This window comes from Bos grunniens, chromosome 23 (genome assembly GCF_055505025.1).
Source record: "Bos grunniens cultivar Pamir isolate PY7600 chromosome 23, Bosgru_T2T1.0, whole genome shotgun sequence".
NCBI lineage: Eukaryota > Metazoa > Chordata > Mammalia > Artiodactyla > Bovidae > Bos > Bos grunniens.
In genome coordinates, this window is record NC_141187.1 from 30,729,037 (window position 1) to 30,746,598 (window position 17,562).

The following is a 17,562-nucleotide window of genomic DNA, read 5'->3' on the forward strand; positions in this document are numbered from 1 at the left end:
TTGTATACTGTTAAACTTTATCACTCTTGATCAAGATACACATATGTCAAACATCGTTTTTGATTCTCTGCTTGCAAAAGAAAATTATATTAAAAAAATTCCCTTGGGGGCAAAATCTTTCCCTAACATTTAAAGAAAATAACAATGAGATTTTCTGTACCAAATATTTATTTCACTGCATCTTGAATATTTATCAATTACATATTTACTTTGGAGACTACCTAGAGATATGGAAATAAAAATGTAGGCAACAAAGACTCTTCATAATCCACAAAGACAAGGTTCATGGTAAGATAGGAAACAGGTCTAAATCCTTGACTTGTACATTTAATACAGGCAAGAAGACAGAGGATATGGGCAACTCCCCAGCCTGTCTCCTGGTTCATTCTCCTACCTGATTGAGTGTTCAAATTCATAGCTAAGAAGGCTTATCAGATTGACACTTCTGAAAAGTAAATAGTAGAAAAGTTTTTGAAAAATAAAGAGTAGAAAAATATTTGATGTGATAGTTTATACTGGAATTACAGCATAAGCTCTTCATCTTCTGAAATCTCTTCTTTCTGAAATTCTGCCTGTCTTTTATGATCCACAGATCTTGAGATATTCAAAGCCTGAGAGAGAGTGTCCCTGGGGTTTGGGAGGATTATTGAAAGAATAAACAAGTTACCTTTCTATACCTGTAATATAAGAGAATTCTCCTTGGGGAATTTTGATCTTGAGTTCCATTTTTTCCTTATTTTCCTTCCTTACTCTCTTTCTTTCTTAGTTTCATAACCACAGACAGTACAGTTCTCAAGGGCCTCAGGATTTCTTTAATTACCTTTCATTTCCTGGGACAGAGATTTGGATACACTTTCTCATGTTGAGGACTTCCATGGAAAAATGGAAGGAAATCGGGCAATGACCGTTAAGGAATGAGGGCCAGTCAGATCCCATTGATCCATACAGAAAATTGATTATCATTAAAATATTATACTCATTTATTCCTGTGATTCTATGGAAAACAAAAAAGAGGACTAGGAAGAAGTAGTATTGCTTTTGTGCCTTTCAAATCTGACTATTCACCGCTGGTAGTAACATTTAAATATTTTCTTTAATTTTGGGACCCCGAAAGCTCACATTTATCTCCAGGAGACTGAGGCTGGTCTCTCCAATGTGTATCTTCACTTATTGCTGTACCCTTTAGGTAACAATCTTCTTTCTGCTTCATCCAAGGAATACCTATATGCAATGTGACATGGATCCAAGCATTCTAATTATTGTTGTATATGCCATGTACTTTGTCCATGTATCACAGTTCATTTTTGTTGCATTGCAGTTCATTATATATTCATTATAATAATTGCTTGTTATAGTATGCCATGAATATAACAAATAAATAATTATTATGTGCTCTTTGTTTAAGTTATTGTTATGATTTCACATGTTTTTATTTCTGTCCTTCCTTGACAATCTCTACATCTTTAAAGGGATGCCAAAATTGCTGGAAGACTCCATCTCTATTCACAAGGCAATTTCTTTCTTCAGATGCATAAGCCAGCTTCATTTCTTCCACTCCCCAGTGGCTTGGGGACTTCAGGTAGGTGGCAAAGACCGAGCTATAGAAGAGGATGACCATGGAGAGGTGGGAGGTGCATGTGGCCAGGGCTTTCTTTATCCTCTGTTCTGTCCTGATGGAACCCAAGCTACAGCAAGGAATATATGGGCATAAGAGCTTATGATGCAGAAGAGAGGGCTGATTCCTCAGAGTCCTGTCAGAACCATCATCAGGTCATCATTAAGGTGGGCATCAGAGCAGGAAAGCCTTAAGAGAGGTTTAAAATCACACACAAAAAATGAGGCATCTCTAGATTAGTATAGAATGATAGGTTAGCATCAAGGTTTGGGTCAAAGAGTCAGAGTGGGCCACTCCCCATGACCCACCCACCAGCAGCCCACATCTGCAAAGAGTCATTAGGAGTGCAGGATGGGGACCACATGTATACCTGTGGCAGATTCATTTTGATATTTGGCAAAACTAATACAATTTTGTAAAGTTTAAAAATAAAAAAATAAAAAAAAAAAAGGAGTGCATAGTGCAGAGGATGGCAGATGGCAGCGTAGCAGTTGATACCCATGGCAGTCAAAAGCAGGTTGTCCATATCAGCAAACTGCAAAGAAATATAATTGGGCCAGAGAGAGAGAGATTGATCTCTACCACGTGGATCACTGCTTAGTGTTACGTGGTAGCCTGAATGGGAGGAGAGTTTGGGGAAGAATGAATACAGATGTATGTATGGCTGAGTCCCTTTGCTGTCTAACTGAAACCTACATAACATTGTTAATCAGCTATACGCCAATAAAAATAAAACTTAAAAAAAAATAAAAGTGAAAGTTGCTCAGTCGTGTCTTACTCTTTGTGACCCCATGGACTATATAGTCCATGGAATTCTCCAGGCCAGAATACTGGAGTGGGTAGCCTTCCCCTTCTCCAGGGGATCTTCCCCAACCCAGAGATTGAACCATGATCTCCCACATTGTGGACAGATTGTTTACCAGCTGAGCCACAAGCGAAGCCTGAGAATATTGGAGTGGGTAGCCTATCCCTTCTCCAGCACATCTTCCAGGGTCTCCTGCATTGCAGGCGCATTCTTTACCAACTGAGCTATGAGGGAAGCCTAAAAATAAATAAATAAATAGAAATAAATAAAAAGAAAAAGGAAAGGTAATATAATAATATAATTCTCTGTGCTACACAATGTATCCTTGTTGCTTATCCATTAAAAAAGAAAAGAGATAAGCAACCAGGATACATTGTGTAGCAGATAGAATTATAGTGATTATCCTGTAATAACTTTTAATGGAGCATGATCTGTAAAAATAATGAATGACTATGCTGTACACTTAATAGTAGGATAATATTGTACATAAACCATAATTCAATTTAAAAAAGATAAAAGTTATTAAACTTGCTAAGAAACTAGATCTCAGTTGTTCCCAGAATTACTCATTAGAGAAAAACCTGGAGACATTTTTTCTTGAGAAAAGTTCCTATAGATTGGGTTGAGGAATAAAATGAACAATTAAGCAGAAGCTGAATATTGATTTGGAAATAAAATTAGAAAGAGTACTTAAAACTTCACAATTTCTGCCTCATTACTGCCCTGTCTCCTTAAGTAAGATTAGTTGGAAGAGACTGACATACAGGCATAAACTGCTATATATGTCCTTTTATTTTTATTGTTCTGAGAATTTCTGTCATGAAAATATATCGCAGTTGATCAAATTATTTTCATACATCTATTAATAAAGTCATCTCAGTTGAGACCTGTAACATCATTAAACAGAGTCAGTGCTTCCCTGCTGTATTCTTCCCAATTTCTGGATCACAAAATAATGCAGTTGAATTAAATAACCTGCCGGGGTCCAGCCCCGGCTGATCCAGGGAGTTCGAAGCAGGGACGGCGTTGGTGAGGATCAGGATACAATAGCTTCAATTAGATATTAATTAAAGATGTAAACAGTAATAGAATGAGGATAGCTCAGTAGGAAAATTCAGTGGAGAAAAGAGGCTGAGTAGCTTGGTTTACGCGGGAGACCGATAAAACTTCAAGACAAGAAGTTTGCACCACTTACATAGGCCGCAGGCATCCTTCCGTTCTCCCGAAGGAGAGGAGACACTGAGGCCTCCCCGGTCGGATCTTAGAAGCCCAAGCATAATTAGTAAGCATGGCGGGTTCCACGCTCCAGATGGAGACTCAGCTAGAGTGAGAGAGAGAACGACATGGGGAGACAAGTATTTCGAGAAACTGATCCCAATTCTTTATTTTCCATGGTCTACTTTTATACACTGAGGTGTTATACAAAAGTCACACGGGGTCAGCAGTCTTGACTTTTATCAAAGTCAGGTGCTTCATACAAATGTATACAGAGGTCTTAGGGGTGTTACATCATCTTCTGGCCAGGCCTGCTGAAAATTTATGACCCTCTCCTTGTGACAGCAGTGAGTCAACCAGGACACTTATTTCTCCAGGGGTGATTACTCTTAAAACAGACGCCACCCAAATAAAGTTACATTCCTATAGGGTGAGGGTGTAGTGGGTTTTAGTTAAGGAAAGAATTTACTTAGCCTAAGGTCTAACGTGATTTATATCAAACGTTAATACTTATTTCTTCTATATATTCATTAATGTGTGTAAGGGCAGGGGATATGGAGACTTAGCAACAAACATTGGCTCAACAAATGAAAAACCCTTCACCAATACAATTTCTAGTCAGCCCATTAAACTTATACTAATAGTTTTCTAACTTTTCTAAGGAACCTGTTTTTAGAAGGTTTAAAGCATCTTGTGCCTCTCACGGTTGGGAGGCTGTGAGCAATCACATGTGGCCGGACAAGCCTGTCAGGCAGGCCAGAGAACCTTCAGAGGAGTTTGTAGGTTAAAACACTCTTGTCACGCCCAGGAGCTCTAGGTTAACTCCTTCTCCAAAAGAGGTGGTGGGGGACAGCCCCCCGTAAAGTCAGAGGTGTAGGTGAGAGCACAAAGTAGTAAAGCAGGCAGGCTCTGGTTATGGGGGTAGATGCTCGAGGATTTCCAGGGGGACTCCTGAGGCTTGATCCTGCCTTTGCATATGTCGAGCCTCCTTCCTCATGACCTTTGCCATGGGCGGAGTGCCTCACTCTGGCCCCCAACAACAAGTGTTTAACCTTCTTGTTTAGGGTGACAGTGTATCATGCAACTATAGGTAATCATGTGCTCCTCTATAGTTTACAGACTCCATGTAGGTTGGATTATGTCAAAAATTTTGTTCAATAGAAATTCTGAGACAGTCCAGAGTGTAAGATATCTTCCTGCCACATACAATCTTTTATTAACAAAACTGAAATTAAGAGGCCAAAGAAGGTAGAGTTGGAAGATAGAAGAAACACGTGAGTAAGGGCAGAACCAAATCCTTTGGATTCACAAAAGTGAATGTAAACAATTTGAATAGTCTATCAGCTCAAAATATTCTTTTACAGTCTTATTTGTCTATATCTCTATTTAATGTATTTATTTTTTGGCTGTGCTGCCTGGCTCTGTGGTATCTTAGTTTCCTAACCAGGGGTTGAACCTGGACCCTCGAGAGTGAAAGTGCAGACTCTTCACCACTGAAGTGCCACAGCATTCTGTATCTCTAAATAGTTTTAAGTGCTGGCCCCCACCATGGTTTTAGGTCCAGTGGCATTTCTAGGACCTTAGAAAATGAGGAACATAGTAATTCTTGTCAATTAGCTCCAAAAATACTTCTGCAATTACTATTTAATAGTTTTCACTTGGTATAAGTTTGGTGACAGATAAGAAAAACAAGACAAAAACTTTTTATGAATTCTTCATATTTCATTGGAGGAGGCAATGGCAACCCACTCCAGTACTCTTGCCTGGAAAATCCCATGGATGGCAGAGCCAGGTAGGCTGCAGTCCTGGGGTTGCTAAGAGTTGGACACGACGGAGCAGCTTCATTTTCCCTTTACACTTTCATGCACTGGAGAAGGAAATGGCAACCCACTTCAGCGTTCTTGCCTAGAGAATCCCAGGGATGGGGATCCTGGTTGGCTACCATCTATTGGGTCGCACAGAGTCGGACACGACTGAAGCGACTTAGCAGCAGCAGCAGCAGCAGCATATTTCATTGGTATTACATCATAATATATCATGTTACAGTCTGTGAAAATAAGTATAGAAATCAAAAAACTAAATAAAAAGGAAGAATTTTTAAACTCAATTTTCCATGACCAGAAATTGAGGGGAAAATAACATAATAGTGAACTAGAAAGATATTCCTGTGATTTTTTTCAAGCTGACTCCACTTTGAACAATATTTTAAAATAATCTTTGACAGGTTATTCAATTGAATTATTAAATATCTTTGGAGTCAGAGTTCACAAAACTCTTTAGATAAACCATTAGTTACACTGTCTGTATTAATTAGAACTCAGACTACTGTTTATTTTAATTACTTGCCTCTCTGCTTAGAGAAAAAGAAATCATGACTTACTGCTTAAAAATATCCTTTAACTCATATGTGAGTTTACATTTACTTTCTTGTGGAGTCCATGGCCCTAAATTAAAATCCTTAAAGTGTAGCAGTTTAAGAAAACAGTTTAATTTAAAGTGTAATAATTTTTAAAAATCATTTTATTTTTTGGCTGTGCCATGCAACATGTGGAATCTTAGTTTCCTGACAAGAGACTGAACCTGTATCTTCTGCACTGGGAGCTTGGAGTCTTATAATTTTGTTATTTACATTATGATATGTTAACTTGCAGGGAACACATAGGTAAAAATACTTAAGTACTATCCAACTATACGACGTATAAGTAATTGAGGCAAATTTCTGTATCTGATTTTTTCAAGAACACAAAAAATAGATAACAAATCATTTTTATCACCTGATATCTCAAAATCAAATTCAATGATCAGTATCGCATTTATTCAAGTTTTCATTATTTAGGAATGCATTGTTTAACATGACTTACTGGACTTTTCCATTTATTATTCTTTTAGACAGTTCCTTTTGTTTCACAGATAGTAAATACTCTGACAAGCAGTATAATTCCATATCTCCAGTTTCTCATTGCCTCTTGATTTATGCCTGAGAAAAGTTCTCCAGACTTCTTCAAGTCATTGACTCCTTGAAATCTTCCTCCTCAAGGCCCTCTTTACTTCCTTGTTCCTCAAAGTATAGATCAGTGGATTTAGCACAGGAGTGACCCCATTGAACATAAGGGCACTGATCTGATCCTGGTCCATGGAGCTACTTGAGGCAGGATGAATGTAAACAAATACACCAGGGACGTGGAAAAGAACAACTACCACGAAGTGGGAGGCACACGTGGACAGTGCTTTACGAAGCATGCTGCAAGAGTGGGTCTTGAAGAAAAGATAGATAATAATATAGAAATAGGACAGGAATGTTAGAAAGCATGAACCCGTGGCAATGGTGCCTGTGACATTATTGACCAGCCACCAGTTGAGCTCAGTATTGCCACAGGCCAACTTGAGCAATGGCTTAACATCACAGAAGAAGTGATTAATCTGGTTGGAATCACAGAAGTTTAAGCGTGAGGTCATTACTGAGTGCAGCAGGGCATGGAAAAAACCAGTGATCCAGACAGTGACAGCCATCTGGATACAGACTTGATGATTCATGATAAGAGTATAATGAAGTGGTTTGCAGATGGCCACAAAGCGGTCAAAGCCCATCACGGCCAGCAACATGGACTCTGTGCTGCCCATGAAGTGGAAGAAATGAAGCTGGCTTATGCAGCCCAAGAAAGAAATTGCTTTGTGTGTAGAGAGGAAGTTCTCCAGCATCTTTGGCAGACTCACTGTGGAGAAGCAGATATCTATACATGCCAGGTTTCCCAGGAAAAAATACATAGGGGAATGGAGTCTTGGATCAGAGGTGACAACCATCAGGATGGCTCCATTCGCAGCCACATTGACAATGTAAATTGCAAGGAAAAGCACAAAGAGAACAGGCTGCAGTACTTGGATGTCTGTCACTGGCAGGAGGAGAAATTCAGTGACTGATGTTCGATTCAGCATCACTTGAAAGAAAAGACAAAATAACATGGAATGCGATCTCTGATAGGAACCAGAGTCCTCCTGCTGAGAATTTTCTCACCCAGACAATAATATTTTGAGACAGAGAGCATTGCTGTTTAAATAGTCCCAGCATCACAGGTTGTACAATATTTGGACCACTAGATTATTAAATATTGAAGTTACATGGTGTTTGTGGACTGTTACTCAAACACTTTTAAAAAATTAGATTTATCAATATTTTTCTTTCTTCCAGGGATTCAGAGCATGTTGCCAGCCTGCCGTCTTCTCTAATAACACTTGTGTTTTATCATCCTAGGATCCAACAGAGAGTCAATTTTTAAATAGTCCACTACGCTGCTTTTTCTTAACAAAGTAAGAACTCATTTGATGTACTTAAGAGTAATCAACAAAGAGAGGACAGTAAGAGCTCTAAGGAAATTTAAATAGAGATGCAAACCATGGAATGCTTTATATAAAAAGGAAATATTTTAAATTTGGGAAATCCTTGAAAGGAGAAGAAAAAGAGTTGATGTGACTAGAATTAAAAAGTGAATTCAGTAGGGAACATTTCTAGCAATCCCATGGGATTCTCACCCTTATAGCTAGAAAAAATTTTGAGTAAATATCTAACCATTATTTCACCTTTATTGAAGGCTGGCTTCCAGGTATTCAGAGTAGCTTTCCTTGATAACCATGTATATTTTTATATTGTTCAACTTTATCGCTCCTGCTTAAGAGATGCATGATATGCCAAACTTCATTTTTGGTTCTCTACCCGCAAAATAAAATTGTTTCAAAAATCCTTGGGGAAGAGAACCTTTTCCTAACATCTAAAGATAATAGTAATCAGACTATGTACCAAATGATTATTTCACTGCATCCTGAATATTTAAAGATCACATATTTACTCTGGAGAACACTTAGAGAAAGGCAATAAAAATGTAGGCAGTAAAGAGCCTTCATAATCCACAAACACAATGGGGAGTCCATCATAAGATAGGAAACTAGCCCGAAATCCTGGGCATTCAACTTCAATACTAGCAAGAAGGCAGACAATAAGTGCAACTCCCCAGCCTGTCTCCTGGCTCATTCTCCTACCTGTTTGAGTGTTCAAGTTCACTGCTAAGAAAGCTTACCAGGTTGACACTCCTGTAAAGTAAATAATAGAAAAACATTGAGAAAAATAAAGAGTAAAAATATATTTGAAGGGACAACTTATATTGGGACCAGATACATAAGCTCTTCATCTTCCAAAACCTCTACTTTCTGAAATTCTGCCTGTCTTTTACGTTCCACAGATCTTCAGACAAACCCTGAGAGAGAATATCCCTGGGGTTTGGGAGGATCTTTCTATACCTGCAGTATGAGAGAATTCTCCTTGGGGAACTCCTATCTTGAGTTCCATTTTTGTTTTTTTCCCATCATTCCTATTTTCTTTCCTTACTGTACTTCTTTCTTAGTTTAAGAATCACAGACAGTATAGGTCTCAATGGCCTACATTTTCCTTTTTTCCCCCAAACTTTAAACTTTCTATTTTTAATTGGAGTTTAGCCAATTAACAATGTTGTGGTAGTTTCACATGAAGAGTGAAGGGACTCAGGTCATACAAGTACATGTATCCATTCTCTCCAAATTCCCCTCGCATCCTGGCCAGCACATAACACTGAGAGAGTTCCATGTGCCATGCAATAGGTTCTTGTTGGTTATACATTTTAAATATAGCAGTGTGTACACAGCCATACTAGTCCCTAACTATCCCTTCCCCTGGCACCCGTAAGTTCATTTTCTAAGTTTGTGAGTTTTTTTCTGTCCCACAAGTAAGTTCATTTGTATCATTTCTTTGAGAGTCCACATGCAGGGGATGTCATATGATACTTCTCTTTCTCTGTCTTACTTCACTTAGTATTGCACTCTCTAAAATTTTGTGTGTGTGTGTAATAAAGTTTTGTTAAAGTATAAAGGAGATAGAAAAAGCTTCTGACATAGGCATCAGAAGGGGGCAGAAAGAGTACCCGCTTGCTAGTGTTAACAATGAGGTTATATAATCCAAAGAATGTCTGGAGGGTGTAAAGACCTCATCAGACCTACTCCCATAATTTACATTTTAAGATAACACTGTCCTCAGGCAAGATACATCCTTGTAAAGACCAGGTCTACTCCCATAATTTTAAGATAACAGAAGGTTGAATCCAAAGACTGTCCTTAGGCAGGATACCTTATTGTTATATAATCCTAAGGAATGTGGAGAAAGAAAAAAGTTTGTCCTTTCTTCCTTCTTGAGAATTCCAGACCCCTCTCTCCTTGGGGATCCTCACTCTCTAAAATTATCTTTTACTTCCTGGGACAGAGGTATGGATACACTTTCTCATCTTGGGGACTGCTCTGGGAGAATTCTATATAAAATGGAAGGAAGTTGGGCCATGACAGTTAAGGATTGAGCGCCAGTCACATCCTATTGATCTGCACAGAAAGATGATTATCGTTTAGGTATTCTACTCATTTATTACTGTGGTTCTATGGAATACAAAAGAGAGGATTGAGGAGAAGCGGTAATGCTTTTGTTCCTTCTGAGTCTGACACTTCACTGTTGGTGTTTTTAAAAAAATTTTTATTTGTTTATTTTTGGCCACACTGAGTCTTCACTGCTGTGCGCGGCCTTTCTCCAGCTGCTGTGAGCCCAGGCTACTCCCTCGTTGTGGTGCACGGGCTTCTCATTGTGGTGGCGTCTCGGGTTGCAGAGCATGGACTCTAGAGGATGCGGGCTTCAGTAGTTGTGGTTCGCAGGCTCTAGAGCTTGGGATCAAGAGTTGTGGCGCACGGGATTAGCTGCTCAGCAGCATATAAGATCTTCCTGGACCAGTAATCAAACCTGTGTCCCCTGCATTGGCAGGCAGATTCTTAACCACTGGAACGCCAGGATTCTCCTACTGTTGGTATTAACACTCAAATATTTTCTTTTATTGTGGTATCCCAGACCTCACACTTCTCCCTAGGAGAATGAGGCTGATATCGCCAATGTGTGTCTTCTTCACTTCTTGCTCTCTGCTTTAGTAGTAGTATTGTATCTGCTTCATCCAAGGAATATCTATATGCATTCCAACATCTATCCAAGCTTTCTAATTGCCATTACAAATGCCATGTACTTTGTCCATCTTTCAATTGTATTTCATTTTTGCTGAAGTTCATAATATATTCATGACATTAATAATTTCTTAATTATTAATTTCATCAGCAGCTTAACAGGCTCACTGTCTCAACCCCCAATTACTAATGCCCATGCCATCAGCATCCATGCCATCGGCATCTGAAACACATTTTGAAAAGATAAGTGTATACATATAGCTGATTCATGTGGCTGTACAGCAGAAACTAACACAACATTGTAAAGCAATTATACTCCAATTTAAAAAAAGTGCATTCAGGAGAGCCACCATGGTGACTCCTTTCCAGTCTCCTTGGCTGGTTACTGCTCTTCCTCCTTATTATCCACTTTTGTGCATCTCCTCTTCTCTGTCTTCTAGTTCTGTGCTTTATATATCTATAAACAGATAACTCTCAAGTTATACTTCTAATTTCAACTTATTTTCCTAACTCTGGCTTACATATTTAACTTCCAACTAGGCAGTTCTACAGTAGCTGTCTTAACCATTAAGATATTTTCTTTCAGCTGGCTTGATTTACATACTGCATTGGAAACAGATACACAAATCAAATACACTGTCAACCTTATGCAGTCCACCAAGTGCAGAACTTGAACTCTCTATAGTCCACTTTGAAAGCTGATCCTATTACTCCATTTGCCAAAGGACAGCTTCAACACTTGCCTCTGGCTACCCCAATCTCTGTAAACAATGACCTTGGGATTATCCATTCTATCCAATGATACTGGTGAGTAGATGGAAAGAGCAAAGGAGCCAGGGCCTTGGAATACACTGATGAGACCAGGTAAAAATAATGTAGTTTAGAAGCTGGGCATTATCAATCTTCATCTCTCTTGAACCAGAAGGATTTTGAGGAAGAAATTATTTTGGCCTTAGAGATCAGTTCCCAGAGTTACTCATTAGAGAAAAATCTGGAGGAATGTTTTCTTGAGAAAATTTCCTATAGATAGGGCTGAGGAATAAAATCAATAAACAGAAGTCTAACACTGATTTGGACATAAAATCAGAAAGATTACTTAAAACTCACAATTTGTTTTTGGTCACTGCCCTGTCTCCTTATATAAGAATAGCTCGAAGAGACTGTCATATGGTCATAACACATTATATGTGTCTTTTTATTTTTATTGTTCTGAAAACATTTGTCATACAAATACATTGAAGTTTAACAAATTATTTCATTCATCTGTTGATAAAGTCATCTCAGTTGAGACTGAAACATTCAATAGAGTCAGTGCTTTTCTGTTGTACTTTCCCCAATTTCTGAATCACCGAATAATGCAGTTTAATTAAATAGGTGTTTACCTATCTGTTTTTAGGGTGACAGCGTGTCATAGAGCAATAGGTAACCATGTGCTCCTCTACAGTTTACAGTCTCTACGAAGCTTGGATTGTGTCAAAAATTCTGTTCAATAGAAATTCTGTCTGAGATAGTGCAGGATGTAAGATGCCTTCTCCCACACACATTCCTTTATAAACAAAATTGGAATCAAGAGACCAAAGAAGGTAGAATTGGAAGATGGAAGAACCATGTGAGTAAGGTTAGAACCAAATTTCTTGGGTTTACAAAAGTGAATGTAGAAAATTTGAGCAGTCCGTCTGTGCCCTCAAAATATCCTTTTATAGTCTTATCTGTCTGTATCTGTATTTTATTTATTTATTATTCCTATTTTTTATTTATTGACTGTGTTACTTATTTTGTGAGTTCTTAGTTCCCCAACCAGGAATTGAACTTGTGCCTTCAGCAGGGAGTCCTAAACACTGGACACCAGGAATTCTGTATCTCTAAATAGTTGTAAGTATTGGCACCCACCATGGTTTCAGATTCAGTGGCACACCTAGGAACTTAGAAAGTGAGGAACATAGTAATTCTTGTCTATTAGCCTCCAAACATACTTCAGCAATTGCTATTTAATAACTTTCACTTAGCATAGCTTGGTGACAGGTAAGGAAAGCAAGACAAATTTTTGAGGAATTCTTTATATTTCACTGGAATTACATCATATTATATCACATTACAGTCTGTGAAAATAAGTATAGAAATCAAAGAACAAAATAAATGATAGGGAAAGTTTTGAAACTCAATATTCATGACCAAAAATTGAGGGGAAGATAACATGCTAAAAGCTAAAAATGTATTCCTGAGATGTTTTTCAAACTGACTATACTTTTACCAATATTTTACAGTAATCTTTGACAGGTTGTCAGTTGACTTATAATGCATCTTTGCAGTCAGAGTTCACAAAACTCTAGATAAATCATTGGTTACTTTACCTCTGTTAACTAGAACTAACAGCAATATTTGTTTTAATTACTTGCCTCCCTGCTTAGAGAAAAAGAAATCACGACATACTGATTAAAAATGTCCTTTCACTCATGTGTGAGTTAGTATTTACTTTTCCATTTGTGCCCATGATCCTAAATTCAAATCTGTAAAGTATAATGGCATAATAATTTTATTGTTCACATTATAATATGTTACCTTGCAGGAAACACACAGATAAACTGGTCCAAGCACTTTCCAGCTATACAATGTATGAGTAACTGAGGCAAATTTCTGTACCTGATTTTATTTAAGAGCACAAACGTGACAGATCATTTGTATCAACCAATATCTGCCAAACAAATTCAACTTTCAGATTCCATGCATAGTGTACATATGTTCAAATTTCCCTTGTATTACCTAGGAATGCACTGATTAACACAACTTACTGGGCTTTTTCATTTATTTTTTCTTTATACTATTCCTTCTGTTTCATAGGCTTCTCAGGTAGGACTAGTGGTAAAGAACCACCTGCTAATGCAGGAGACATAAGAGATGTGAGTTCAATCCCTGAATCTGGAAGACCCCGTGAAGGAGGAAATGGCAACCCACTCCAGTATTCTTGCTTGGAGAATCCCATGGACAAAGGAGCCTAATAAGGTACAGTCCAAGGGTCTCAAAGAGTCAGACACAACTGAAGCAACTTAGCACACACGCACTCTGTTTTACAAAGAGTAAACAATTTGAGAAGCAGTATAAATTTGCTATGGAGAAGGCAATGGCACCCCAGTCCAGTACTTTTGCCTGGAAAATCCCGTGGATGGAGGAACCTAGTAGGCTCTCCAATTTCTCATTACCTATTTATTTATGCCTCCGAAGAGTTCTTCAGATATCTTCAAGTCAGAGCCTCCTTCACATCACCCTCCTCAAGGCCCCTTTTACTTCCTTGTTCCTCAAAGTATATAGATCAGCGGATTTAGCACAGGAGTGACCACACTGTACATAATGGCAATGATCTGATCCTGATCCACGGAGCTACTTGAGGCTGGATGAATGTAAACAAAAACACCAGGGACGAAGAAAAGAACAACTACCAAGGAGTGGGAGGCACAAGTAGACAGTGCTTTATGAAGCATGCTGCAAGAATGGGTCTTGAAGAAAAGATAGATAATAATACAGAAATAGGACAGGAATGTTAGAAAAAATGAGCCCATGGCAGTGGTGCCTGTGACAGTATTGAGCAGCCACACATTGAGCTTAACGGTCCCACAGGCCAACTCCAGCAACGGCTTAACATCACAGAAGAAGTGATGGATATGGTTGGAACCACAGAAGTTTAAGTGAGAGGTCATTACTGAGTGCAGCAGGGCATGGAAAAAACCAATGATCCAGACAGCGACAGCCATCTGGATACAGACTTGATGGTTCATGATAAGAGTATAATGAAGTGGTTTGCAGATAGCTACAAAGCGGTCAAAGCCCATTACAGCCAGCAACATGGACTCTGTGCTGCCCAGGAAGTGGAAGAAATGAAGCTGGCTTATGCATCCTAAGAAAGAAATTGTTTTGTGGGTAGACAGGAAGTTCCCCAGCATCTTTGGCAGAGTCACTGTGGAGTAGCAGATATCCAGACATGACAGGTTTCCCAGGAAAAAGTACGTAGGAGAATGCAGTCTTGAATCAGAGATGACAACCATCAGGATAGCTCCATTTCCAGCCAAGCTGACAATGTAAGTTGCAAGGAAAACCACAAAGAGGACAGGCTGCAGTACTTGGATGTCTGTCACTCCCAGGAGGAGAAATTCAGTGACTGAGGTTTGATTCAGCATCACTTGAAAGAAAAGAAAAAATAACATATGGAATGCTATCTCTGATGGGAACCAGTTTCCCGCAGCTGAGGATTTTCCCATCTAGACAATAATATTTTGAGGTAGAGCGGTGGTGTTTTAAATAGTCTGAGCAGCACAGATTCTACAATATTTGGACCACTAGATTATTAATTATTAACATTATATGCCATTTATGGACTGATACTCAAACACTTTGTTTTTTATTTGACATATCTTTTCAAATATATATATATATACATCTTTTCAAGAAAAAATCTTTTCTTTTTTCCATGGATTTAGAGCAAATTGCCAGCCTACCATCTTTTCTGATAAAGACCTGTCTTTTATCATCGTAAGATCTAACAGAGGGTAAATTGTTAAGCTCTCAGCCACACTACTGTCTCTTGACTTAGTACAAAATCATTTGAAGGGTTTTTAACCTAAGAAACATTGACAGTGAGGGAATAATAAGAGCTATAAAGAACTCTCAATGGAGGTGTAAACATTAGAGTGCTTGCTGTTAAAAGGAATCATTCAATATTTGGGAAACTCATGAAAGGAGAAGACAAAGATATGATGTGACTAGAATAAAAAAGTGAATTTAGTAGGGAACATTTCTAGAAATCCCATGAGATTATCACCTTTAAATGTAGTGAGAATTTTGAGAAATTATTTAATGTTAATACACGTTTATCGAAGGCTGGCTTTAAGGAATTAAGAGTAACTTTCCTTGATAGCCATGTATATATTGTATATGGTTAAACTTAATTATTCTTGCTTATGATACACATATGCCGAGCACTGCTTCTGGTTCTCTACTTACAAAACAAAACTGTATCAAAAGTTCACTTGGGGTAAAAAACTTTTTCCTAACAGTTAAAAAAAAGAGCAATCAGACTTTCTGTACTAAATATTTATTTCACTGCATCTTGAATATTTATCAACTATATATTTACTTTGAAAAATATCTAGAGATATGGCAAAAAAAATGTAGCTAGTAAAAAGTCTTCATAATCCACAAACACAATATCCATCATAAGATAGGAATTCAGCTCTAAATCCTTGGCATGTAAATTTAATACAGGCAGGAAGACAGAGAAGATGGGCAACTCTCCAGCCTGTCTCCTGGTTCATTCTCCTACCTGATTGACTGTTCAAATCCACAGTTAAGAAGGCATCTCAGGTTGACATTCCTGAAAAGTAAATAGTAGAAAAAATTTTAAATGAATAGAGTAGAAAAGTGTTTGACATGATAGTTTATATTGGAATTACAGTATAAGATCTTCATCATCCAAAACCTCTTTTTTTCTAAAATTTTGCCTGTCTTTCATGATCCATAGATCTTCAGATACACAAACCTTGTGAGAGAGTGTCCCTGGGGTTTGGGAGGATTATTGAAAGAATAAACAAGTTACCTTTCTATACCTGCAATATAAGAAAATTCTCCTTGGAGGATTCCTATCTTGAGTTCCATTTTTTTCATTGGTCCTGTTTTCTTTCCTTATTATGTTTCTTTCCCAGTTTCAGAACCATAGTCAGTACAGTTTCAAGAGCCTCAGGAATTCTTAAATTACCTTTCATTTCCTGGGACAGAGAGATGGATATACTTTCTCATCTTGGGGACTTCCCTGGAAAAACTTTGTATAAAATGGTAGGAAATTGGGCAATGACAGTTAAGGTTGAATGAGGGCCAGTCATATCCCATGGATCCATACAGAAAGATGATTATCTTTTAAATATTCTACTAATTTTTTACTGTGGTTCTATGGAAAACAAAAAAAAGAAAGAGGAAGAAGTAGTATTGCTTTTGTTCTTTCTAAATCTGACTCTTCACAGTTAGTAATACTGTTAAAATATTTTCTTTAATTTTGGAATCCCCAAAATTCATATTTCTCTCTATGAGAATGAGACTTGTCTCTCCAAAGTATCTTCGCTTCTTGCTGTATCATTTGTGTTCAGTTGCTCAAGTCATGTCTGGCCCTTTAGGCCCCAATGGACCCAGCAGTCTCCTCTGTGCATGGGATTTTCCCAGCAAGAACACTGGAGTGGGTTGTCATGCCCTCCTCCAGGGGTCTACCTGACCTAGGGCTCAACCCTGCCTTTCCTGCATTGCAGGCAGTTTCCTTACCTGCTGGGCCATTGGGGAAGCCCTGCTGTATCTTTGGTGCAAAGTAATTGCGGTTTTTGCATTGTTGTTTGATATTGTAATTCGTTCTTAAATTAGTGTTCTCAGCTGGTAAAGAATCCACCTGCAATGTGTGAGACCTGGGTTTGATCCTTGGGTTGGGAAGATACCCTGGAGAAGGGAAAGGCTACCCACTCCAACAGTCTGGTCTGGAGAATTACAAATAAATAAACATTTATCATTGGGAATTTTTAGTTGTATTCAATTTTTTTTTCTATAAAAGTATTGTTTATATTCAGAATTTACCTTGATACATTCTTTATGGATTGATTGCTGTGCCTAAAGACATTGATTTTTAAAAAATATTTAAAGCTGAACGCACTTTACTTTTTCATTTTAACGTTTAATGTAGAAAATTTTAAACTTTCAGAAAAATGCAGACAGTGGTGTAAAACCCTCCTGTAGCTATCATTCTGCTTTGACATCAACATTTTGCCCATATTGTGCCAAATATCTAGCATTCCTTTTTTCCTGGAATAATTTAAAGAAAGTTTTAAACATTGTGTATGTATTGTGTTATATAAACTATGCAACGGAGAAGGCAACGGCACCCCACTCC

General features: G+C 38.0%; 2 protein-coding genes and 1 pseudogene across 2 annotated transcripts; all 3 read right to left on the reverse strand.

Moving 5' to 3' along the window:
* Window positions 1-1,429: 1,429 nt before the first annotated feature.
* LOC147347204 (olfactory receptor 1F1-like) lies at window positions 1,430-5,145 on the reverse strand (annotated as a pseudogene).
* Window positions 5,146-6,641: 1,496 nt separating this feature from the next.
* LOC147347205 (olfactory receptor 12D2-like) lies at window positions 6,642-7,595 on the reverse strand. The gene has a single exon (XM_086370518.1). The coding sequence runs from the start codon at window positions 7,593-7,595 to the stop codon at window positions 6,642-6,644; it is 954 nt and encodes a 317-aa protein (XP_086226644.1).
* Window positions 7,596-13,877: 6,282 nt separating this feature from the next.
* Window positions 13,878-14,818, reverse strand: LOC147347206 (olfactory receptor 12D1-like). Its single transcript, XM_086370519.1, has one exon. The coding sequence runs from the start codon at window positions 14,816-14,818 to the stop codon at window positions 13,943-13,945; it is 876 nt and encodes a 291-aa protein (XP_086226645.1). The 3' UTR covers window positions 13,878-13,942.
* Window positions 14,819-17,562: the final 2,744 nt, after the last annotated feature.

Bases quoted from the DNA above. Each gene is read 5' to 3' on its own strand.
- LOC147347205 (XM_086370518.1), bottom strand. From the start codon at position 7,595: ATGTTATTTTGTCTTTTCTTTCAAGTGATGCTGAATCGAACATCAGTC.
- LOC147347206 (XM_086370519.1), bottom strand. From the start codon at position 14,818: ATGCTGAATCAAACCTCAGTCACTGAATTTCTCCTCCTGGGAGTGACA.